At 29.0% G+C, this 24607-nt stretch overlaps 5 protein-coding genes and 1 long non-coding RNA gene across 12 annotated transcripts in view; 3 read left to right on the top strand and 3 right to left on the bottom strand.

The window, feature by feature from the left end:
* Positions 1–589: 589 nt before the first annotated feature.
* On the bottom strand, positions 590–18614 carry LOC141532815 (sperm-associated antigen 6). Of its 4 annotated transcripts, none has more exons than XM_074251336.1 (9): positions 18572–18614; positions 18256–18518; positions 17993–18203; positions 17429–17781; positions 17055–17360; positions 16805–16963; positions 13137–13282; positions 12032–12155; positions 590–728 (listed from the first exon to the last, which is right to left on the bottom strand). In XM_074251336.1, the coding sequence occupies exons 1-8, from the start codon at positions 18597–18599 to the stop codon at positions 12062–12064; spliced, it is 1560 nt and encodes a 519-aa protein (XP_074107437.1). In that variant the 5' UTR covers positions 18600–18614; the 3' UTR covers positions 590–728; positions 12032–12061. The 4 variants fall into 4 exon arrangements, with proteins under 4 accessions (XP_074107437.1, XP_074107439.1, XP_074107438.1 ...); XM_074251338.1 differs by lacking the exon at positions 590–728 and adding an exon at positions 7362–7495; XM_074251337.1 differs by lacking the exon at positions 590–728 and adding an exon at positions 8257–11778.
* On the top strand, positions 638–2013 carry LOC141532823 (uncharacterized). Its single transcript, XR_012480135.1, has 3 exons — positions 638–768; positions 1077–1194; positions 1257–2013. It is a non-coding gene; the product is annotated as an uncharacterized LOC141532823 (long non-coding RNA).
* Positions 5401–7219, bottom strand: LOC141532819 (uncharacterized). The gene is made up of 3 exons (XM_074251350.1): positions 7078–7219; positions 6153–6890; positions 5401–5787 (listed from the first exon to the last, which is right to left on the bottom strand). The coding sequence occupies exons 1-3, from the start codon at positions 7090–7092 to the stop codon at positions 5608–5610; spliced, it is 933 nt and encodes a 310-aa protein (XP_074107451.1). The 5' UTR covers positions 7093–7219; the 3' UTR covers positions 5401–5607.
* LOC141532822 (uncharacterized) lies at positions 13221–16187 on the top strand. Of its 2 annotated transcripts, none has more exons than XM_074251354.1 (3): positions 13221–13434; positions 14331–15076; positions 15899–16187. In XM_074251354.1, exons 2-3 carry the CDS (start codon positions 14864–14866, stop codon positions 15941–15943), a joined length of 258 nt encoding a protein of 85 aa, XP_074107455.1. In that variant the 5' UTR covers positions 13221–13434; positions 14331–14863; the 3' UTR covers positions 15944–16187. The 2 variants fall into 2 exon arrangements, with proteins under 2 accessions (XP_074107455.1, XP_074107454.1); XM_074251353.1 differs by having other exon boundaries at positions 14331–15132.
* Positions 18615–18766: 152 nt separating the features above from the next.
* Positions 18767–20796, top strand: LOC141532820 (uncharacterized). Of its 2 annotated transcripts, none has more exons than XM_074251352.1 (3): positions 18767–19217; positions 19363–19693; positions 19787–20796. In XM_074251352.1, the coding sequence occupies exons 1-3, from the start codon at positions 19009–19011 to the stop codon at positions 20129–20131; spliced, it is 885 nt and encodes a 294-aa protein (XP_074107453.1). In that variant the 5' UTR covers positions 18767–19008; the 3' UTR covers positions 20132–20796. The 2 variants fall into 2 exon arrangements, with proteins under 2 accessions (XP_074107453.1, XP_074107452.1); XM_074251351.1 differs by having other exon boundaries at positions 18770–19217; positions 19360–19693.
* Positions 20797–20939: 143 nt separating this feature from the next.
* Positions 20940–24607, bottom strand: part of Cul1 (cullin 1) — a 3985-nt gene continuing 317 nt past the window's right edge. For both annotated transcript variants that reach the window (XM_074251334.1, XM_074251335.1), the window contains exons 2-6: positions 23471–24178; positions 22096–23238; positions 21556–21899; positions 21207–21426; positions 20940–21083 (exon numbers count right to left, since the gene is read on the bottom strand). In XM_074251334.1, coding sequence (XP_074107435.1) covers positions 21003–21083; positions 21207–21426; positions 21556–21899; positions 22096–23238; positions 23471–24007 — 2325 coding nt within the window. In that variant the 5' untranslated portion in view covers positions 24008–24178 and the 3' untranslated portion in view covers positions 20940–21002. The remainder of the gene's footprint in view (positions 21084–21206; positions 21427–21555; positions 21900–22095; positions 23239–23470; positions 24179–24607) is intronic.

The raw sequence follows: 24607 nt of genomic DNA, 5'->3' as shown, positions 1-24607 counted from the left end.
GTTTTACTGGAGATCAGTGAAAATTTACCGTCAAGTATATTCATAATTATATATAATATAATAATATTTTTTTGGCTGTTGGCACGCGATAGTTAAGCGTATCAGTAAGGACCGCCGTTTCCTGCAGAAGGAGGTCCGTAGCTGTCTGGGGGCTGTTGAGCAGGAGGTCCATAGTTTCCCGACTGTTCTTTCTGGAATTTACAAAATAAAAAAAAAAAAAAATTAATTCAAACCCACAACAAAAAATTTTAACAAATTTATTAACAAACCTGAGTCTTGTAGCGGATGAAGTAAACCTCAGGCTTGCTGGGCTGAGTTGGAGCCTGGGTGGGAAGAACAACATCAGGAGCTTCCTCGGGTTTCTTCACCAGGACGTAGATCAGGGTCTTCTGCTCGTCTTGTGGCGGCAGGGGTGGAAGGACAGGGGCGGTGGGGGTTGGGGGAGTCGGGGCCTTGATGAAGACGATCTTGTAGTGCTTTTGTGGGGCTTGTTGTGGCGGCAAGTACTTTGGTGGCTTGTACTCTGGGGCTTCTGGCGGGGGAACGTGGACGTAGACGTGCTTGTGGATCACTGGTTGTCTTTGGGGTGGACCGTAAGTGTCTTGGACATTTGCTGGGCCCGAGGGGTAGCCGCCTCCGCTTATTAGTCCAGAGGATGGTGGGAAGTACGAGTCTACTGGTGGTTCCGGGGCTGGTTTCGCCCACGTGCATCCAACGATCATCAAAAGCTGCAAGATTTTTAAACAAGAAATTAATTATTTATTAATAGTGAGTTGTTATTATTATTATTATTATTATTATTATTATTATTATTATTATTATTATTACTATACACAGAAAGAACAAGATGACACTGGATATCATCCTAGATTATAGTGAGTGATATCTGGATTATACTCATTATAATCTGGGATGATATCCAGTGTCATCTTTCAAATTTTTAATAATAATAATAATAAATTGTTTTAAAAAATTATTATTATTATTATTATTTTATATTCATTTCAGATAAATTAAATTAAATTAAAAAATAATAAAATATAAATATTGAAATATGCTTTCGTTTTTTATTTTAGAGCAAAAGTCTCTATTGTCTGGAGTGAAAAATAAGTAATTAGACTAGCTTCTTCAGCGAGTCGTTGATAATTACTTCCTGTAGAAAGCACAGGCACTTAACAAAAGGAAATACTCTCGGTGAGTAAAATATTAAATTAAAAATGTAAATAAAAAATAATTCGACACTAAAAATTGCACAGACATGAAATAATAAATAAAATAACCACCAGCACTTACAATAAGCTCACGCATGATCTGAGAAGAAATAATAAAATTTCTTAAAAAGGAAGAAAAATCGGACACTGGGTAAAACTAGTTCACTGGGTACTTTTAACTGGCAAGCGATCGCGAGTATTGTGCCTGGATGCCGTTCCTCGTCAGAACTTTTATACCACCTAGTTGAGGTACCTTGTCCACGAGCTAGTCCGTGTGTAGAATGTCTGCATGGTCACATGTGTAAATGTGTAAGTAGACGATATAAAGTATATAGACCAATCTCATGGTAGTGCTGTTACTGTTTCACACTACTAAACGTCCAGCAGCACCTTCTATTCCCTTCATTTCCCCCGTGAGATTTTTCTGGGGCCCCATCAGGTACATTAATCACGTACACACAATCATATACTCATGAGCATTTGCCCGGCTAAGTGCAATCCATCTTCACCGCAATCAACTATCAAACAAAGCTGAATTGCTGCTGTTATTAAAACACTTTGTCAAGTAATAACACACTTTTGACAATTACTGCAGATATAACAAAAGTTATTATTTGTTTGGATGATGAAGCTTTAAGAATCCAGAAGGAAGAACAATATTTTTTTTTTTTTTTTTTTTTTTTTTTTTTTTTTTTTTTTTATTTAATTTCAGTGAAATCTTTTGGCAATTATATTTACTTACCGTATAATTTCGAAAGGAAACCACAGGATTAAATTTAATCCAAACTTTTTAGTCATTTTTTTTTTTTTTTTTTTTTTTATTATTTATAGACATGTTAATGCTAATAATAATAATGAGATACATTTTTTTAGCCAGAATCTCGGTTATTACAAGAAGACTTTTATAATTTTTATGAGAGTATTGAACTTTTAAATTTTTTCGATACATTCCTTGTAAAAAAAAAAAATTAATAATAATTTTTTTAAAACAAATTATTATTATTTTTAATTGAGAATTTTTTTTTTTTTTTTTTTTTTTCACTTTTAAATTAGTATTCAAAATGCGAACTTAAAAACTTTAGCAACATTTAATAAAATTGAAAGTTTTTATATCGAAAAAAAAAAAAATTCCCTTTTTATGACCACCTAAAAGTAAAATCATAATGTAATAATTTAAAGGGCAGTAAATTACCAGTAAAATAATGGACAGTAATGTTGTCCATGTCTATAAAAAGTTGTATCATCAATATGCAGGGAAAGGAATATATGAAGCATAGAGCTATAAGCTGTAAATATGCCTGGTTCGTTAAACTATTAAACTTTTATTTAAGTACGCGTGTGCGTAATCCAGTTGAGTAATCTCGAGCGAGAGCAAATGGAAGACGATAGGCAGCAATCTCGAAATTTTCATCATACCGTTTTTATACATATTTTTGTCTATGAAGAAATTAATTTAGATTACGCAAAAGATGCTGAAGAAATAAAAAAAAATTACTTTTCAATTTTTGTATATTTATTTCTCATTTTTTTTTTTTTTTTTCAAAAATTTGAATTTAGTCAAAAAATCAAGTTATAAAATTTATCTTTAGTTTTCAAAAGTTTTAATTAATTATTTTGACTAAAATATTAAAGATTTTACCTTAAAGCAAGAATTTTGAAAACAAACCCAAATTTTTAATTAAAAAAAAAAAAATTAATTATTTTATAAATAAAAATCGTGTTTATTTCATTAAGAAATAATGACCGGGCGTTGGCAGGATACTTTTATTGAAACAACAAAAAGATTTTCCACGCAGACAGGATGGATTGATTCTTTGAGCGAGCGAGTTGCCAGTTGAATGCTGGACAACTTAATTTATTACTTTTCCAGTGAGGTACTGCAACACACAATAGCGTTTGATTTCTGCTCACGATAAAAATGAGCCTAAGTTAATTAACGTCTCATTTTTAATTGTTGAAATAAATTTATTAATTATCAGACAAAGCTAAAGAATTGTCGGTGGATCTCTTTATAAATCCGAACGATTTTTGGCAAGGCGAGAAAAGGAAAACTGAGATAAACCTGGTACGGTTCCGCTAATTGGTATTCTTCAGGGAGTCTTCCTTGCAAGTGGTCGTTGGCAAATCGACGTGAACTTTCACTTGCGCTCCTCGACTTCCGGGCACACGTGACGTGATATTTTTTCTATTTGCACTCCATATTTACTATTTATTATTTAAATCTTAAAAATTTTTTATTATTCCTTATTAAATAAATTAACTCCAGCAATAAAATGGTTGATGGTTAATGTATAAGCTATTTAATCCAGTGGTACAGCATAGACCGCATTTAATTGTGGATCCTTTCAATGGAGCACTTTCTCCGGTCTCCGGAATTTATAAGTTACAAAACAAGGAATATTAAAGTTATAAGAGAGGTGTTTTAAATTGATCGGTTACTCAAAAATAGGACCTTGAAAAAAACCCTTCTCGTCTTTTAATCTTCCGCAATTGACCGCTTTACAGTGAAAGTAGCCTTTTTTTTTTTTTTTTTTTTTTTTTTTTCTCCAAAGAAAAATAAAAAAATTACACGAAGAAGATGTAAGATGGCATTTTGTTGTTTTGCCTTTTTATTTTACAGAAGACCTTTTCTTCACTGTTTACGCTTTATATAGAATACGAGTTGCCTTTTTTTTATAAATAATTTATACTAAACACTCATTTACTATTCTATTTTAATTTATTGCCCAAGTAATAACGTAAACATCTAAACTTTATTTTTAACATTTTGTAATGTTTATTTATGTTATTTTATAGGAAATTGTACAATTTTCAATTATTTATTTCACCTTTCAATTATACTAATTTATATTGAGGGGATTTGTTAGAGTATGATATAACTTACGCGAGAGGTCAAGGGTTCGATTCCCAGTTTGGGTAAAATTCATTTAAAATTATTTAGTGTCATTTTTAATTTGTTGTAAATTTTATTTAAAATTTTTATATTTAATACACTGATTAAATTTATTAAATAAAAAAAAAGATCTATTATTAAATTTCCAATTATTTATATCAAATTTTTATGGCAGTAATTTATACTGTAGGCATTGTCAAGTGTATTATTATAGATACGCGAGAGGTCAAGGGTTCGATTCCCGGTTTAGGTTTAAAATAATTAAAACAACTAATTATTTAAAAAAAAATTTTTTGTTTATTTTTTAAATAATACATCAATTAAATTTCTTAAATTATTTATTAAATAAAAAATTGTTTATAATACTTTTTAATAAAATTTATTTAAAAAAAAATTTTTAAATTTATTTCTTCTTTACCCTTATACCAACGCGGAAAGAGTGAAAATACAATTTAATAACCCAAGACAAGTAACTACTAAGTCTAAAAAGAGTGATTATTCATCCAGCACATTGATGCAATCCTCTGGATCCTTTTAGAGTGGACTTCAAGAGATTGTCTGGCCGTGATTTAATTTCTTCAAGTCCAATAATGGCGATAAAATTCAGGGTATTGAATAAAATAGTGAAAGGATGTTCTTATAAGACAGCTTGAAGATCTGGAAGTGGGTGACCGTTGGAGAGTTTTGATCACACGCCGGCGTCGGGTGAAAGCAGATGGATCAAAGGTCGTGGCACCTGCTTATAGTTCCTTGTTCGAGCGCCTCTCTACTCTGGGCATTCTTCTTCACTCTTCGAAATTCTGTCAGGTGAAAGTAGCTTCTCGAGGAAATTTAATTAATATAAGAAAAGGATTAAATAAATAAATAAATTATTTAGTCATATTTTTTTTTTTTTTTTTTGTCTTTTATGTAAAAAAAATACATAAAAAAGCTTTATTTCGCCACCGTATTTCTTGCAAAATAATTACGTATAAAAATAAAGAGATACATTATCCCTCGACATTGCGAGCCAAAGTCGTGTTCGTCATTTATAAAAAATAGGTCGTCTTACATCGATTTGTCCGTGTAAAAAAATATTTCTTCTGAGATATTATTATATTTTACAATTACAATTGTACGAAGTTAAAATTAATAATAATATATAATATTAAAGTCAACAATAAAAAATAAGAAAGAAGAAAGAAGAAAAGAAGAAATGGTACAAAAAGGGGAAGAAAGAATAATTAAAGAAGAGTACCTAGGTAGCGCAAGGCCGATCCAGCGGGCATCGAGGAAAGATCGGCTTTGCGTTACCGCGTCGAACGTGGAACAAGCGCAGAATTATAATTAATAATCAGCGCTCGCACGTGCGTTAATTAATATTAGACATAATTACTAACTGGAACGATTATTGATTTAAATAATTGGTGAGCTGAGTCGAGCTAGAGGAGGATGAGCTTGAACAATTGTATCGTAGCCAACTGCCCAAGCCGTCGTGGGTCCTGATGATTCTGCTTCGATTGACTAGTAGGGACCGGATTGTCCGGGGGCGCCGTAGTTTGATCCTGGGGCGGACGGGGCGCTCGGGCCGGAGCTTCCATGGTCACCGCCGCCGATTGAGCCTCCGTGGCCGCCGCCGATTCCACCGCCGATTGAGCCACCACCTACTCCGCTGCTGATTGAACCGGATGAGCCACTTTCCTTCTGGAATTTTAAAGGTTTAGTTTAATTTTGGTTTTTAATTAATATCAATTCTTTTTAGAAAATTTAGGAAGCTTTATCAATTTTTAATAATTTTAGGAGATATTTCTTGTTAAATTTCAATTTTTAATTAAATTTCTTCTTTAAGTATTAAAATAATTAATTTGTATCAAAATTTTGTGTAAAATTTGAATTTTTTAATCATTTTGATAAAGATTTCTTCTTAAAATTCAATTATTGTTAATTTTTATAAAAATTTTAATTAAAATTGAAATTATTATTAATTAAAAAAAAAAAAAAAAATCTAATTTTGCTTCTCTCCCGAATTAAAAAAAAAAAAAAAAAAAAAAAAAAAATCAAAAACTCACCTGGGTCTTGTACTTGATGAAGTAAACTTCAGGTTTGCTGGGTTGAGTTGGAGCAGCAGTGGGCAAGTTGATTTCAGGTGCGTCTTCGGGTTTCTTAACCAAGACATAGATCAAAGTCTTCTGTTCATCTTGTTGAAGAGCTGGGATTACTGGAGCAGTTGGTACAGGTGGAGTTGGGGCCTTGATGAAGATGATTTTGTAGTGTTTCTGGGGAGCAGCGGTCTGGAGCTGGGGTCTGAATCGGGGTTCTTCGGGTGCCTCTGGTGGGGGAACGTGAACGTAGATGTGTTTCTGGATGAGAGCGCCACCGGAGGATCCACCGCTGAATCCACCAGATGAGCCACCGCTAAATCCACCGGATGAGCCACCGCTGAATCCACCCGAAGAGCCACCGCTAAATCCACCGGATGAGCCACCGCTGAATCCACCCGAAGAGCCACCGCTAAATCCACCCGAAGAGCCTCCGCTGAATCCTCCGAAGGATCCTCCCGATCCGCCTCCGAATCCTCCTAGGGATCCACCACTGAAACCACCGGATGAGCCACCACTGAAACCACCAGATCCACCACCAAATCCTCCGAGGGAGCCTCCGGAAAATCCACCGTGTCCACCTGATCCACCTGATCCACCTGATCCTCCCAAGGATCCACCACCTGGAGCACCGTAAGTGTTGCTAGGGGATTGGTAGTTGTAACCAGCTTCCGGTCGTGCTACTACTGCCGTAGCAAGAGCTACGATCTGTAATTACAAAGAAGAAATTATTAATTAATTAATTAAATCATTAAATGAAGATATTTAAAGAAGAATTAGAAAGAAGATATTTTTTATTGGAAAGAAGAAACAATTAATAACAAAGAAGAAATAGTTAATTAAAAGAAAAAATATTTAATTAAAAATGTATAAAAAAGAAATAAATAATACTTACCATAAATACTCTCATGATGAAAATAAAAAAAAAAAAAAAATGAATAACTTGAAAAGTTAAGACTCTAGTCGACGACAATCGACTTAAAGTAACTGCCACAATCCACAAAGACCTTTCTGGGATAAATAATTAGAGAGGTGATGTGGTATGTTGGATGAGATTTGTCGAACTGATGCTCCTGGTTCGTCTGTTGGGGCTTTTATACGGACGAGCGACCGTCCCATTGGGTCTTTCGGGGAGCAAAGAGTAGAGGGTCCAATTGGCCTGTACTGGTGATACCTTTACTACATACGACACACGATATAGGATTCTTCAGCGTCCCATCATCGTCCCATCATGCCAACAATCACCACATACATTTTTTACTGGACGGTGTACCATCTCTGGTGTATGGACACCCATTAATTATTCATTGGATCTTGTAAGAATATATTCTCACAATTAAATTCAATATATGTTATGTCTTTTTTATTTACGACATTATTGGTAATTAACGCGTTGATTGGTTATTTTACCACTAATCGGGTGATACAACAGTTAGCAAGTTCAAACGTTGCATGACTGATAATTATTTTAAAATATATATTCGACTATTGCTATTACTGTTAATAATTGTTGTTAAGTACGATTTTGTTTCAGGTTTCTATTTAGAGGTAATTATTGTCATGCTTTAAATGCTAAATTACTGGGTATTAGTTATTGCTTATTAATTAATTAATCACGAGCTACTCATCAATAAATTATGTAAGTTAATAAGTAGTGCATAGCCAAGGTTAATGTTTTAGACTGTCTTTTACTCCAATTACGTAAGTTATGTTTTAAAGATTACTTTTGCGATTTTTTTTTTTTTTTTATTTTTGAGAAGAAATATTGTTTTTTTTTTTTTTTTTATTTCTTCTTGGTCAATTTTTAACTTTAAATTTATTTTTGTACAATTTTAAAAATAATTTTTAATTTTTAAAGAAGAAATAGAAAAATTTTTAAATAATTGCAATAATAATTTATTTTTCAATAAACTTTTTAAAAGAAATTTCTTCTTAATTCAATAATTAGAAAATAAATAAAAGAAAGTTTAAATTTAACTCCTTACAATTCTTAAAACTAAACAAAAATATAAATTAAAGATTAATTAAAAAAAAAAAAAAATGTCTTAATTTAAACTCCAGAATAATGGGGGAATCAAGTAAATAATTAAATTATGAAAAAAAAAAAAAAAAAAAAGAATTATTAATTATTAATTTCGCAACAAAAACTACTTTAATTAATATTTAAAAAAATATAATTATTTCGCTGAATAAATATCGCAATGATATAAAAAAATAATTGTCAATTAAAACCCAAAAAACAAAGAATAGAGCACATGCTTTCTTTTGTGAGCGTCAAGGTCGGTTCTACTTATTTGGCGAAAACAAAGTCTTGTAAAAATATATAGATATATATTTTGGTTTAGCGGTGATGAACCCGTCGAATTAGAAACGCTGAAAAAAGAAGCTAACAATCAGTAAGTCAATAGAAACTAAATGAAATCCAAAGTGACCCAAATGTTTAATTTTTAAGCAAGTTACTTTCGCACAAAATCGAATCTTGTAATTACACGTGTTATTGTAATAATCGTTTATTATTATTATTATTATTATTATTATTATTATTATTATTATTTGTGGCGAGTGAGTTGGTAGTTTTTATAGAGAAGGTATTGTAAAGACGAAGAGGAGGAATCTTCTCTTGGCCTTTCTGCCCCGGAGCGTCCAGAAAACGGTGGACGTCCGGCCGAAACGTTTCCCCGTCACTTTTACTTGTACTTAATTTTATTTTATTTTATTCAGTTTATTTATTTTATTTATTTATTAAATACCTTTTATGACAAATGCCCAAAGGTCTCGTTTTGAGTTTAGAAACTTTTTATAAATATTTAATGATTAATAAACTTCGTAATTTATTATAAATTTTGCTTTAGGCCCCAAGGGCACGCTTTAGTTTATTTTTATTTCTTCAGAACTGTATTTTTGATTAAATTTTAAAATTATTACAATTAATGTAAATATATTTTTATAAAATTAGTCATTTTATTTATTAATATAAGAAGAAAATTAAAAAAAAAAAAAAAATAATAATAATAAAATTTTATAAAAAATTTATGAAGAAGAATTTTTTTGTATTGTTATAATTTTTGATATAGAGTTTAGACGGAATTCTGAAAATATGTAAAACTTTTATTAATAAAAAGGTTAATTGACCTGTTATTTAATGAGTAAAACGTAATTTTATTACGAAAATACATTCAGCAATAAAAAGAAAAAAAACAATAAAAATATAGAGTTAGTTTAATAAGAAATAAAATAATTTTAATGGATGAATACTTTCTCTATAAATGACATCAGAATTATTAGAGATGATATCCACGCACGACATTCACTTTTGCTGTAAAGGTATATTTTCCGTAATCGATTAACTCGGTAATTTAAATTCAAATTCAAATTCAAATATTTACTCAAAGAAACAAATTACCAAATGATTAATCATGACTTGTTAAAAGATATTGGTTTCAGGAGATTTAGGAAATTTGAAAGGAAAATTGAAGATCTTGATGACAATTTATCAAACCAAGGTGAAGGAAAATAATTATAAATTATAATAAAAATGAATTATTTAAATTAAAATCAAATGTATGGAAAATAAGAATCAGGTACAAAGACTGTTGTCTCGTGGATGTACTTGTGTGATGGCTAAGTCTCGAAGAAAGTTGAGAATTTTCACCTCTCGGAGAAAGCTTATTACGCGGAGACCCCTTACGACACACAACACGCTGCCTTCTGCCTCCTGTTTGTTGCTCACAACTCGTGTGCACTCTGCATCACTCAGATAAAGAAATAAATTATCGAGATTCAATAATCCTTTTTGTTTTTACTATTACAGTTACTTAAGCTCCATTTACTTTTATATTTAAATTTCCCGCTATTATCATCATCATCATCAATTTACAAAACCAAGATGGCTGCGGTTTTAATCCATCCAGTTTTTACTTTAATTTGTTGATTAAAAAAGGAAAAAAAAAAACCCCCAAGGTTTTAAGAAGAAACATTAAGTAGAATTTATCTTTGCCGTGGTACAAATCTATCAAATAAAAAATTAAATAAATCCATCGAGTCTTGATGAAGATATCAGTTAAAGAATTTCTGTAATAATAAATAAGGTTAGGCTTGATGAAGTTTGAATAAAAATTAACAAGTTATTTAAATGAAAATTCTAAAGAATAATGCTATTAAATTAAAATAATTTAATAGCTTAATAACAGTTAGCAGAGTAATGGTGTTGTTGAAATAATAATCCCGGGATGATGTTGCTGCTGTAGAACTAGAGCAATGTGTAAGTTTAAAAGTAATAATGAAAAAAATTTAAAGAGTGCGAGTTACAGTGAATGTAACGTCATTTTGTATTTTCGTAACTCTGCCTTTCTTTTACTTAAAACTTACGTTGCATTACATTATATTATATTACATTATCCATTACTAGTGTTACAGAGTAGGAGGTTAGGCCTTTAAAAATCTTAACCATCAACTAAAACCGAATCTATTCTTCTTGTGCTTACGCGCTGATAATTAGAGGGGATTTAATATTTTATATATTTAATACTATTGCACAAATACCGTTCACCACTCATCGATTATCTATTAATTTTATTTATTTTTCCCCATTCCTCTTCCCAGGTTATAATATATAATATTTTATTTTTCAAATTGAAATTAATTACGCAAGCTATTTTAATTTTAAAATTCTTGCGGGGGTGTGAAGAAAACAATTTATAGTTTATAATTTAAAAAGAAGACAAAGGCTAAAAATGTAAGTGGTAATGCATAAAAGAGGAGTGACATAACCGAACAATGCCTCAATGGTACGAAAATGTGCCGTGGAAAAGCTAAGCCGTTTAGGCAAATTTAGTAATAGTAATAATAATAACCTAGGATGTAAGAAGTAAGTGCATATAAACCTGAGTTGTGAGTTGAGTAGTTGAGTAAAGGTAATTTGGTCTATTCAGACTTCAGGTTTTACACTGGAGAATGTTATAAACAAGAAATAAATACGAGTATATACATAATAAGGATGACCAGATGACCGAGTCGACTTTCACATTCTGGTAATCGCGATCTAGAAAAGAGAGTGACGGCAATAACTGATGCAGATGCTAATGGATATATTATATTACCAACAAGTACCACTCCAATGTTTCTTCTTTGTTTATAATTAAGTTGCGTGTCGATAGAAGGGCACTTGACAACAAATTCACCAAAATGTTTCAAAAGTTTCAAGAGTTAAGGCCTTGGAAAATATTTTACACTTTAGATTCTATCACTGGGAATAATTATCGGGAAGATTATGAAGATGATTATTCTTCGCTGAGCAATTGCGGTGAAAGTGCATCGTGGATACAATCTTTGACCGCCTTTTGATCGGTGCTCTAAAATACAAGCTTCCGGTTCCGGTATCAGAGTTATGCTCATTTATGCAGTTATCGTGTTTTTATAGCTTTACTCATGGTGAATCGTCAAGGATTCTCGGGGAACAAGAATTACTGTCACTTTGTTTGCTTCCTGTTGTGAAAGTGCATTCTTTGCATTGTTTTTATCGATTGTCGGTAAGTTCTTTTTTTTTTATCTTAGGTTAGCAAACTTGTTTTATATATTCTTCTTTCTATCTTACCGGCTGAAGATGATAGATTGTAATTTATCGTCATAAATTAACAGACATTTTACAATTTTTTTAATTATAAAAAGCGTATTTTTAACAATTTTACTACAAATGAAGAAAATAGTCACAAAAAAATTTGTTAAAAAATAAAAATTAATAAAGAAGAAATAAAAAATGAAAATTTGTAAAATTTTTAGAAATAAATGATTTCAATTTGTGCTAATTATAAAAATTTTAATTTTAAAATTAGAGAAAAAAAAATTCTTACCTTAAATCTACATTTTTTTTTAAATAAAAATTACAAATAATTTTTTAGGCTTCCAGTCAACGGCTTCGGTGTATACTGTTCAATTTTTTCCAGTAAAATATCCGGGTATCCAGGTGAAAAATATCTAAAAAAAAAAAAAAAAAAAAAAAAAAAAAATGTCAAATTTTGATTTTTAAAAACAAAAAAAAATAATTTTAATCAATAATAAACAAACAAAAGTGTTTAATTGTTTGTCGGACACAAAAGTAGTGTGTTATATATATACGTAAATAACGTATTGATCGAATAGAAGCAGTATGTTTGTATGAAATTTTAATAATCAAAATGGTGGCACTGCCGCTACTAACTTTTATCTATGTACAACAATAACAATTACGACAGATAGTACGAGTACAATAATCAATTATTCGTAATAAATGGTATATATATTGATAAACAGTATTCTTGACAGAATAATTTCCAGTTCTAGTTGTTTTATTTACAAAAGTTTTAACAAAAAACTGTTTTTGTTGTTCTGTCAAAGACTTCCGTGTTTTTATAGAGATTTTTTAAAATAACAATGTGACAATTGTGATTACGGACATTAGTATTTACTATTTTAAAACTACTTATTATTGTATTTATATTCATGTTTACATCTGTGACAGTTATTATATTTAATGAAATTAGGTTATGTTCTTATTACAAGCAACTAGTGTCTTCGTGGGTGTCAATCCTATAACTAGATCTTATATTTTATAAATTTATACGTTTTATAAAATGACTATAGTGAAAAATAAAAATTTTGGTCCAGTTAAATTTTATTTTGTCCGGAAATTTATTCATGTGACATAAAAAATTTTTATCAGGTAAATTTACTAGTTTTTTTTTTTTTTTTTTTTTATATTAAATTAAGAGACATTTGTCAAATTAAAAAAATTTTTAATTGTTAAATTAAATTTTTTTTAAATAATTTTTTATATTAATTATAATAAAAAATCAATATTAACATTAATAAAAGTAATAAATTCTTAAAAAAAAGGTTTTTTTCAAATTTTTTAATATAAAAAAAATATTTAATGTAATTTTATCAAAATAAATAATATAAATATTTAATTAAACATACCTGATAATTTCTTCAGGATAGCAACTGTTTATTGTGCTAATAAACTCATTTAATTTAGATTCAGGCTCTGTTTGCAATTGTTGGATTTTCTTCAATCCCCCGGTGGTGACAAATGACCGTCTTGATTTAGGATCACTCGGAAGAATCTAAAAAAAAAAAAAAAAATCCTCACTGATAAAAGTAATTAAAAGAAAAATTAAATAATACTGTATGTAGAAAATAATTTATAAGGCTTCTGAAACCTGGTGATGACCTATTCACCTACATTCACAAGTTTGCCTACCGCCTAACATTACAAGTGTGTATTTATTATTAAAATTATTTTTTACAAAATAGTTATTTATAGTAAGATTATTCTAAGCTAAAAATAAAATCAAAGTTCGTTGAATTTATATTTTTAAAAATATATATTTATACTATTAAATTGGCAAATTTCCAATTAAAAGTTTTCTCTGATTAAAAAAAAAAATAAAACGCTTAAATATTCCGTTATTTAGAATAAAAATAAAACTCTAGAGCAACAACGGAAAAAAATGAAAGATCATTATCATTGGATGAATTAAAATTAATAAAAATGTTTTCAAGTATTTACAAATAGACCTTTGGCAATAAAAAATTGATTGTTTTACACGATATGTTTACTAGAGATATTTATTATCTGAATTAGTCATGTCAATAAAAAACAATCATCTTTCATTATTTCTACATCAATATTACTGTTGTTGTTATTATTATTTCTTCTTGTAGTACAAATATATTTTTATAATTTATTTAAAGCCCTGATAACAATCTAGTCTTTTGCGACTTTAATTATTTACAGAAAAAAAAAAAAAAAAAAAAAAAAAAAAAAAAGTAAAACAAAGAAGAAATAATTTTTGATAAATTTTAAATTTTTAAGAAAATAGTCATAAAAAATTTTTTTAAATAAAAATTCAAAATTTAATTCTTAAAAAAAATGTCTCAATTTTTTTTAAAACCAATAAATAAGCCGCAATTATAAAATAAAAATTTATAATAAATTATTTAAATTGCAGCTTTTTTATTAGGCTTAAAAAAAAAAAAAATTATGACATTCTTTTTTATAAAATAAAATTTTGAAGAATTTTAATTTTAAAAATTTGACTAAAATAATCATAATAAAATTGTATTTAATAAAAAAAAAAAACGCAATTAAAATATTTGTTTTATTTCCAGAAAATTATAAATAAACGAGGAAGAATGAGTAAAAATTGATTCCGCTGAGTGGATGAATACTAAAGTGAGCCACACATGTACACAACAAAGTCTCGAGTGTGTAAAGTGTAAAAAGGCCGGACATAATTCCAAGATCGACAGTCAATCATTGGATTCACGCAGAGTAACACGGCCAATTATCACGACAATGGTAACACAAATTACTGAGACTAATTAGCCAGAATAATAAAAATCAACTCAATACAAGAGATAATGACAAGAGATTGGATGGTAAAATCCGATCACCTTAAAGAAATATTAATAGCATTTAAAATAAGCAAATTAAAAGGAAGATCAAGTTATCGTTGATTGAATTAGTGATAGTGGGTCACAAAAATTAAATTTAAACAAAGTGACAAGTTTATCTTGTAATTTATAAAGCGTATTAATTCAAGGAAGTTTTATCTCTCGGAGATAAGTTTAAAAAAAACAGTATTTTTTTTTAAAAAGGTGACGCTAAAAAATAACTCAGTGTTATTTTTAATTGAAACAAAATGATCAACAACCAGCCGAGGGTCATTTTGAGTGGCAATGAGCACAGTTATGGACACAATTCAGTAGCCGCCAAACCGCCGATCGTTTCTGTGTCAAGTATCGACTCGGATGTGAGCGACCGGAGGGACGTACGTGAAGCTTTGTACTCCGGAATATTTCGGCGACACCGCAAGACCATTCTTGTCCTTGGAAGCTTTCTCAAGATGCTTAGGGTGAATAGAAATGTTAATAATTACGCTAGTATTAAAGCCAATGATGACAATGATGAGTAATTATCTATATTATTAAGAGAATAAGAAAAATTTTGTTTCCTGGATAGTCATATGATAAAATCGGATTTTTTTTTTTTTTTTTTGAGTGAAATTTAGTATAATTACAAAGGTCTTGACTTGAATTTGTGCCTTTTCAAGGTTTCATTTCATTCTCACCGGTAGTAAATTTATTATGATAAGTATTTAGGCTGCATTCAAAAATTTTTTATTTCTAGATACTTCATTGAGAAATTATCTTGTATCTTTTGAAATATTGACATTTTTTAAGATATAGGCTCATTTTGACATTACACTCGTCAAGACCTTTCATTTAAATACCCACATCAATTTTTCATATATTTAATATATTTATAAATATATAAAAAATGCATGTGGGTACTCAAATAAAAGCTCTTGATAAGTGTAACATCAGGATGAGCTTATATCTTTAAAAACGTCAATATTTAAGAAAGTACAGTTTAACTTAAAAAAATTTATTATTTAATAAAACAAAATTTTAATTTTTTATTTACTGCAAGGTTGCTAAAATATTTTAAATATTATTGTTAATGTATATAAATTTCAGCTAACGGGCCAGGATTCGCTTTTAAAATTTTCTTTATAATTATTTTTCTTGGCCCTTAACCGATTAATTATAATTAATTGTAATTGTACTAATAATTTTATAATGGCAGTGTTAGGGATAAGGCCTTATTGTTTAATTTAATTCTTAAAAATTGTACTTGGCACTGCCGAGATTATTTATATTTTTTTTTTTTACAGGTAAAATATGAAAAAATAGCTTGCTATCAGCCGTACTTATATTAACTTAAACCGATACTTAAAAGCAGGACCGAAATTAAAAAAAAAAAAAAAAAAAAAAAAACCAACGAAATTTATAAATTTTTTTATCGCTAAACCTAAAAAACTGTATATATTTATTAATATTTAAAAAAAAGTCGCCAATTTATGTGATTTAAATATAAACTAAAAATTGTACATTTTAGTTATGTTTGTTAAATTTTATAATTGATGTTGATTTAATGTATGATATTAAATATATATGACTAACCGAGCTTACTATGCGAAAATAAATTTATGACTAGTACTTAGAATATTAAATGCGTAAATAATATCAAAGATCATGCCTTATCTGTCAATAACTCTGAATTAAAATTTATTTTATTAATTTCTTCATTAATTACTAAAAGAAATATACTGCCAATAGAAGAAACAAATGGAGTATTATAATTTTTTTTTTCAAAGCTAAATTCCGATTTTTCAAATTTACAATGTATATAAACGCCTAATCTAAAAATCTAAAAATAGTGCAATTTTGTTAATTTACTTTTTTTTATTTAAATTAAAAGACTGAGAAGATTATTGTAAAAGCTTTTACACTTAATTTTAAAAATTCTATATAATCTTCCTGTTATTAAATTTTATTTCTGTTTAAAAACCAAAATTATCGATAATCAATTTGAAATTGACTGAAATTTCATATAAATTATTCATATAGATTAGAAAAAAAAAAATATATATATATATATATATATATATATATATTATTTAAAATAAAATGTAAAAACAAGTTACTTACAAACTATTTAATTTTGTCAATTATTGTTATATGTATTGAATAAAAAAAAAAAAAAAAAAAAAAAAAAAATGTAATTTTAATTTTTTTACCTCGCTTAAATGTTGTAAGATGTCGCTCAATATTTCCGGCGGTGAGTCTCCGAGCAGCGGCTCTAAAGCATCGACTGCGGAACATTTCGGCAAAACATTTTTAAAACTCGATATTATTTTTGTTTTTAAATCTTGCGAGCTTTTTGGATCCATGTAGAGCTGAAATAAATTTATAATTCTTTATTCAAAAATTAATGCAATGTTTAAAAATTAATAATTAAAATTTGTTTAAAAATTTTTAAGACATTACCTGGATAAATCTTGGAAAAATATTAGTAACAGCGACAGCTTGCGCGTGTTCCGGGCTGTGTTTACCCAATTGGCCTAGCGCCCAAACAATAATAGCCTGAGTACTGTCATCAATTTCCTGCATCAGCAGCTTTGATAATAAAACCACACCTTGAGATCCAATTATCGCAATTGCAATTTGATCCGAGCGACCGGCAATGTACCCTAGCGCCATTATCCCGGGCAATTTTGTTGATGATTTGAACGTCGTAGATATAAACTCCATCAGCGCGGCTATTCCGCCGGCGTTTGCGACTAATTGAGCGAGCTAAAATCAAAATTACAAATTAAATAATCTAAAAAATAAAAAATATTTTTTAAAATTAAATAACTAACCTCGAGAGTGTGCTTGGAAATTTCTCGGGTGAGAATAGCCGCGTTCTTCCTGATAGCATCATCGGGATGGCCCATCAGCAACAAACACTCGGGGAAAATGTCCGCTTCAACAACAGACTCTGCCAAATTTGTCGAGTGTTTTGCGATGCTACCAAAAGTTAATAATACTTGCCGTTTTAATTTTATTTCTTCACTCATCAGTAATTTCGCTAGAATTATTATTCCATCATTGTCAACGACCACTTGCGCAAGTTCTGGAGTGTGTTTGCTGATGTCGTACAACGCTGAAGCGCTAAGGTGTTTTAAATTATTATCCGATTCTTGTAAGCAGAGAACTAGCAATGGGACGACACCTGTGGTCAAGAAATTCAACTAAAAAAAATTGGCAAGTCGCCATTTTTAATAAATCTCTCACTTCAAGATTTTTTTGGCTAATTACTTTTAATTAAAAATTAATATTAAAAAGAAGTAAACATTTTTTTAATCTTTGGAGTGGCAAGATTCTAATTAGACTAATTTATTATTAAAAAATTAATTTTACGAAGTGTGCACAAACTATAGTACCTGCAGCGACAATTTTAAGCGCTAAATCTTCGCTATGCCTTGCGATATATCCAACAGCCCAGACCGCATTTTCCTTAACCCCAAAATCAAGGTCACTTAAACAATCAAAGATGGCGCTAACTCCTCCCGTATCAATCACAAAATTCGCCAGATCTTCAGAGTGTTTAGATATCGTGCGAAATAAATACAGGGTTGATTTTTTATAAAATTTCTGCAAAAAAATCTTATTAATCATTAATCTAATTTAATTTTTAAATATTCACATTTTGTTTCTCAAAATTTTCCAGCAATTTAGGAATTATGTCTCGCTTTACGACGGCGTAAGCTAGCTTTTCTTCGTGATTAGTCAATTTTCCGAGCGTTGCAATCGCTGTTTGTTGGATTGAAGGCAAAACGTCAAAAAGCAGCGGCTCCAACAAGTCCAAAATACCCGCTTTTTCCAGACTTTCAATATTGTGACTCCGAGAAGACAAGTCAGATATTGTTTGGACGAATCGCAAGCGGGCGGCTTGATATTCAGTAAATGCTAAATAAATTAAATTTTTTTATTAAGGTTTATTTAATTAATTTTATTTTTACCTTGTGACACTCCCCGGTTCGCCGCCATTATTATTTCTTCATTGCGATTTTGATGGTTTAATTAATTTTTTTTTTTACCAATTTTCATTTTAGGTTATGACACATCAATTGTCTGAAGATAGTTATTTATATTTATTAATAAGACACATGTTTTTATATTTATTAATTAAAAAAATAATTAATAATTGCCCAAAAATTTTTTATAAATTATTGTGAAGTGTAAAAAATAAAAAAAAAAAAAAAAAAAAAAATTAATTACAATAAAAAAATGCTTCTAAAAATTTTTACTTATAATTTTTATTAATTTTCATGAAACTAAAATTAGCCGACAGCGAAAAAAAAAATTTCCTGTGTGTTAACTTCAGTGTCAGTTGCCATGGCAACCATCTTGTTTGTTATTCTCACGGGAACTGAATGAATATACACGCGCAAACAATATGGCTGATGATTTATTAATAAAAGAAAAAGAATTTCACCGGATAAATAAAGAGCTTGAAACAAAAACTCACAAACTTTTGGAAGAAATAGATACAGTGATAAATAATAATTTTGAAACGGAAATTGTTAAATTTCGCACTCAGTCAGCTTTTAATTTTTTTAATTCAGAATTCAAGTCAGCTGAGAATCAAGAAGTTAAAAATGACAGGTAATTATTATTTTTGTAACAAATATTTAGAAATTAAAATGTCATTTTATAAAAAATTAATTTTAAAAATCATCTTGCTAATTTTAATGTCATTTTATTTATTAATTTTTGTTTTTTTAATTTTATAATGGTTAATTTTCAGAAGAAATTATTTTGACTATGAAGACTATGAAGAAGATATTTTTTCGTTAAAAAATGAAAATAAAAAAAATCAAGATGTTATTATTATTAAATTTTTAAAAGCTAAGATTAAATTGCTGACAGGTGAAATAGATATTCTTAAAGATGATTTGAAAAAAAAGTGTGATTTAATACGAGATTTAGAGAATAATAATAAGAAGACAAGTGAGTGTAAAGAAAAGTTAGTGACGCAAATAAATAATTTAAAAGATAATATTGGCAAGTTGGAAAATAATATTAGTACTCAACAAAATGACATACATGCGCATTTAAATGAGAATAATTCATTGAAAAAAGTAAGTTGTTTTTTTAATTTTTAATATATATAAATATATAAAACAATATATCTTTAAAAATGTCAATAAAATTTAATTAAAATTAATTTTTAGGAAATTCAAAAACTTAACAAAGAAATCAAAAGTATGACGCAGCAGATAAATATTTTAGATTTAAGACTGAACCGTTCGTTGGAAGACAATGATAAATTAAAGACTAGCCTAAAGTCGAGTAAAAATGAAGAAAGAAATAACGTAAATAAAATACGCAAGCTAGAAGATCACATTAAAGTGATAATAAAAAATAATGAAAGACTGCGACAAGAATTAATACAAGCTTTCAGGAAGCAAAGTTTGCTAGTCGATAATTTAAAAAAACAAAAGGCTTACTTGGAGACAACAAGACAAGTAGAGCTCACGCGTGATGACTTTTTAAAGATAATTAAGGCTTACATGTAATGTTTTTTTTTTTTTTTTTTTTTTTTTTTTAAATAAATAAACACGTAATTTATAAATAAACAATATTTATTAACTTTATTCAGTTTAGCATTACTTTAGTTGATTATCAAATATACTTTGAAATAATTTATCAGGAATTAAAATTTTAATGTACGACTTTTATAAAAGGTCTGTTTTTATTTGGGTACATAATTTTTTATAAAAATTATTTTACGCAAAGAAAAAATTTTGTGGTCTAATTAAATATTTCATTGCACATAAATAACTTTCTAATTGATATTTTATATAAAGAAGATAAGATTAGCGGATATTAATTATTTAATTTTATCAAATAATTTGTAATATTAGTCTATTAAAAATAATTACACTTAATTCTTGTAAAAAAAAAAAAAAAAAATGAACATTTCTTAACAAGCCATTAAATAAAAGAGAATTATTATTTTAACAATTGTTTATCATTATTATTATTGATTAATTTTTTGATTAGACTAATAACGAAATTTATAGTACAGTTTTTTTTTTTTTTTTAGCGACCACATCAAAATAATTGAAAAAAAATTATAGTAGAAAAAATAGTAAATTTTGTAATTGAAAAAATAAAAATTTAGTGTAATAATAATTTTTTTTTATTTTGTTTTGTGAACTTTTTTTTAATAATAATAATAAAAATAAAAATAATGGTAGTGATGGTGGTAATGATGATAACGATGATGATGATGATGATGATAATGACAAGAATGATGATGAAATTATCTTAGTAAAATAACTGTTTACTCAAATCAAGTTAAATAAAAATTATCCTCAGTAGTATTATTTTAGTTATTGTTTTTAATCGTTGTTGATTTAAATAAACAATAATAGTAGTAATAAATCATGCCAAATAACTGTAGGTATCCTTTTGTCCTTCGGTCCGTTCCAGATACTCTTTTTCAATCAAAATATCTATACATTTCTGTAAAAAAAAATTTATTACAAGATACAAGATCATTTGTAAAATCTTAAATAAACTTTTTTGTAATAATTTTATCAATAAAAAAAAATTTTTTTAATTTTTTTTTAACTAAAAAAAACTTACTTTAATAACATGGACTCTCGGTTTGAATCTTGAACTCAATTGATTTAATACTTCAGCAACAAGCTGTTGATGTTTCAATACTTTCCGCATCTTCATAATCCGTACAATAGCTGCTTGGATTAGTAACTTCCTATCTTCTTCAATGTGTTTATGTGTTGTTTCCTGTTCAATTTTAAGCTCCGTCTTCATTGGTATATTAATATTAACTCGTAATTTTTTGAAAAAAAAAAAAAAAAAAAAAAAAAAAAAAAAAAGATAATTAAGATTGAAAAATTATTTTCAATTTTAAAATTAAAATTAAACGACGTCAAATAAATAAATAAATCAATGAATAAATGAATAACCTTACTTTTTGTAACCGGTGAATAATTCAACAGATGACATTGGAGTAAGTTCAGCCTCATCTTCTACAGGAGCAGTCAGTAGTTTAGCTTTTAGCAATATTTGAATGACTTGAAACAAGAAATCAATTTTAATTTGAGTAGCGTCGTGAAGCTGCTGAATTGTCCATGAGGTTGCTGCATTGTATTGCAATAATACGGCCATTTGGAAGGTTGATGCCTGCAAAGTATATCTGTTCTTGAAACAATTAGTGTGCAGCTCTCCTTTGGACATGTTGTAAAGCCAGTTTAATTTTCGACCGCTGTGTTGGGAGCTGTAGAATGTTGTGAATCTATGGACCGAGCGCTCCAGCTGTAAAAATAGAATAAAAATTAACAATGGGTCATTTATATCCACACAAAATTAAAATATTAATTATTATCCATTTTTATAAACATTTCTTCTTAAATTTAAACATTAATAAATTAAAAAAAAAAAAAAAAAATAATAATAATAATAATAATAATAATAATAATAATTTTTTACCAGATCAGTAAATAAAAATTACCTCAGTCGGCAGCGAAAAAGTAAAAGATTGCTGAAAAGGCCAAGACCCAGACGACAGAACCTGAATGCTAAAATCAATATCCAGAGGTTCAGCAGAATTAGTTAGATGTCTCTTGAAAGACTCATTGAGATCCTTGGAGACCCCGATGTCCTGGAACATCCTTTGTAATTTAGACGTGTACTCGAACCCACAAGCTTGCTTCAACTTGGAAATCATAGAAGCTTCAGCATCATCGCTGGCAGACATGTGCTGCACGAGCCTCTTGGCCAGCATCTTGCTGTAGAATTTCTGGAAGACATCCTTGTCTTCGATGTACTTGAACACGACCATGACCTGGTTCAACGTGTCCTCAAGCTCAGCTTCTTCGGGATTTTTGCTGCTTTTCTTCAATAGCAAATCGCAGTACTTAGCCAACAACTCCGGAGACTTGCTGCTGCTGTTAGCGGCTCTTGTCACGGAATTACTATTTATAAATCTGCCGCAAGCTTTATCCAGAGCAGCAACGAATCCGCTGTCATTGTTAAATGCGACTAAAACAAGTGCATTGTATTTTTTGTGTACTTCTAAAATTGTATTAACATAAATTTTTGGATCATTAGCTGCAGTGTCACCGCACTTGTCAATAGCTGCCAGACCTTGATTGGCAATGTGACACTCCAATAAATTACGGAGCTCTCCAAGTCCGTTGGGTATCCTCGCGACCAATAAATACATCCTGCCCAAGTCAGAATTTTTATCAGAGTCCAGCAAATTCTGGAACTCTGCGTGGAATATATCCAGGTGTTTTTCTATCAACACGCGCTCGCATGTCTTAGCCAGCCGCTCGTTCGTCGTTTGATGGAGATATACTTGCACGCGCTTCTGCTCTTCCGACAGTCTCTGCTCGGCTTTCTTCATGTACTCGGTTACGGGGTTTTGACGCAAGAACTCGACACTCTCTCGGGTGTAGAAACGCTCGGTATCCTCCAAAAACACATTTTCAAATGAATCTTTGTATATTGTTAGGTTTTGGCCCTTGGCCGATGGATCCTCTTCGTTTAGACCCAGCTCTACGTAACAGTTTATTACGCCGCTTACTAAACGTGTGTTTATTGTTTCTCCGTTACGTTCTCGTTCAATTAATTTCAATACTGCATTTGTAACCTGGAATTTTTATTAAATAAAACAACAATTATTTTTTTTTTATTAGCTTATATCTTTAAAATTTTACTGTCAATATTTCACTAAATTTACTATTAAATAAATCTACAAAATTATTTACTAAAATTAATTAATTAGACATAATTTTTAAGAATTATTGCAAATAAAAAAATTTATTAAAACCTTACATGTAAAATTTTTAATTAAATATCTTAAATAATAATTAAAAAATTACCTGTCTATTAAGATGTTTAAACAAATTATCCCTCCAAGTAACAAGAGCAAGCTGATAAATCTCATAAATTCCTTTTCTGCCTTCTTCGCACTCCCTGCGAACCCAGTGGCGATTTAAATACGCACAAACTCCATTAAGGACCTTGCTGCTAAATTGATACTCTTCCCACTGGCGCGTGTAAAACTGCAATACATCCTCGTCCATTAAATCAATGCCGTGTTTAAGCAAACTGATCAAATAATTCCTCAAAAAGTCCCTCAAGCGTTTGTAAAGCTCCAACCCAACGAGCTGAGCACCACCTGAAGCGTGTCCTTTTTTGACCTTCGTTGACGTTCTGCTGGCCTGCTGGTGGACACTGGTGCAGTAGTTGTAGACATGAGTGTACAGCTCGATGTACCGTGGCTTAGACATGCACTGGCGGTTGTACACTTGCTCGATTCCTTCCCTCAGGTCGCCCCAGATCTGGTCCAAGTCTATCTGCTTCAGTCCAGGTGGTCCACCTTGGTGACTGCCTCCGCTTCCTCGGTGACTTGACATGTTTATTTATAATATTTTCTTCCCTCTTTTTGTTCACTTTGTCTTCTCAACTTATTATTATTATTATTATTATTATTTATTTATAATAATAATAATAATAATAATAATAATAACAACAATTATTGTTAATATTTTTTTATTTTATTTCTTCTTGATAATTATAGCGATTTTCTGAACAAAAAAAAAAATATGAAAATTAAGTTAGCCGACATCTAAAAATTTTATAACACTGAAGTTGGCAGACATTCAAAATTTTTTTATAAATTTATAGCAATTAAATCATTAAAAAATTCCACATGTGAAAATAAATAAAAATTATAATAATAAAGTTATCCGACATTTTTAATTTTTTGATTTTTTTTTTTAAATAATTAAATTAGAACAAAAAAATATTATTAAAAAATTGCAAGTGTAATTTTCAAAATTTTCTACATGACAAATTTTTTCTTTTATTTTTAGAATTTTTTTTTATTGAAAAATTATCTAAAAGAAAAAATTTCACATGTAGAAAATTAAAAAAATTACACATGCAATTCTTAAAAAATATTTTTTGGCTCCAATTTAACTATAAAAAAGAAATCAAATATTAAAAACATCGAC

The sequence above is a fragment of the Cotesia typhae genome, unplaced genomic scaffold (genome assembly GCF_013202065.1).
Source record: "Cotesia typhae breed Kobodo isofemale line unplaced genomic scaffold, CoteBio_Ctyphae contig_69, whole genome shotgun sequence".
NCBI lineage: Eukaryota > Metazoa > Arthropoda > Insecta > Hymenoptera > Braconidae > Cotesia > Cotesia typhae.
Note: the sequence above shows the minus strand (reverse complement) of the source record. Positions and strands in the feature narration are given on the sequence as shown.

Coding starts and splice junctions, on each gene's coding strand:
- LOC141532820 (XM_074251351.1), top strand. CDS start 19,009: ATGGCTGATGATTTATTAATAAAAGAAAAAGAATTTCACCGGATAAAT. Junction 19,218..19,359: donor CAAGAAGTTAAAAATGACAG/GTAATTATTATT, acceptor GTTAATTTTCAG/AAGAAATTATTTTGACTATG. Junction 19,694..19,786: donor AGAATAATTCATTGAAAAAA/GTAAGTTGTTTT, acceptor ATTAATTTTTAG/GAAATTCAAAAACTTAACAA.
- LOC141532815 (XM_074251336.1), bottom strand. CDS start 18,599: ATGGCGGCGAACCGGGGAGTGTCACAAG. Junction 18,519..18,571: donor GAACCGGGGAGTGTCACAAG/GTAAAAATAAAA, acceptor TAATTTATTTAG/CATTTACTGAATATCAAGCC. Junction 13,283..16,804: donor TCTTACAACATTTAAGCGAG/GTAAAAAAATTA, acceptor TTTTTTTTTTAG/ATTCTTCCGAGTGATCCTAA.
- LOC141532822 (XM_074251353.1), top strand. CDS start 14,864: ATGATCAACAACCAGCCGAGGGTCATTTTGAGTGGCAATGAGCACAGT.
- LOC141532819 (XM_074251350.1), bottom strand. Junction 5,788..6,152: donor TCATCAAGTACAAGACCCAG/GTGAGTTTTTGA, acceptor TTAAAATTCCAG/AAGGAAAGTGGCTCATCCGG.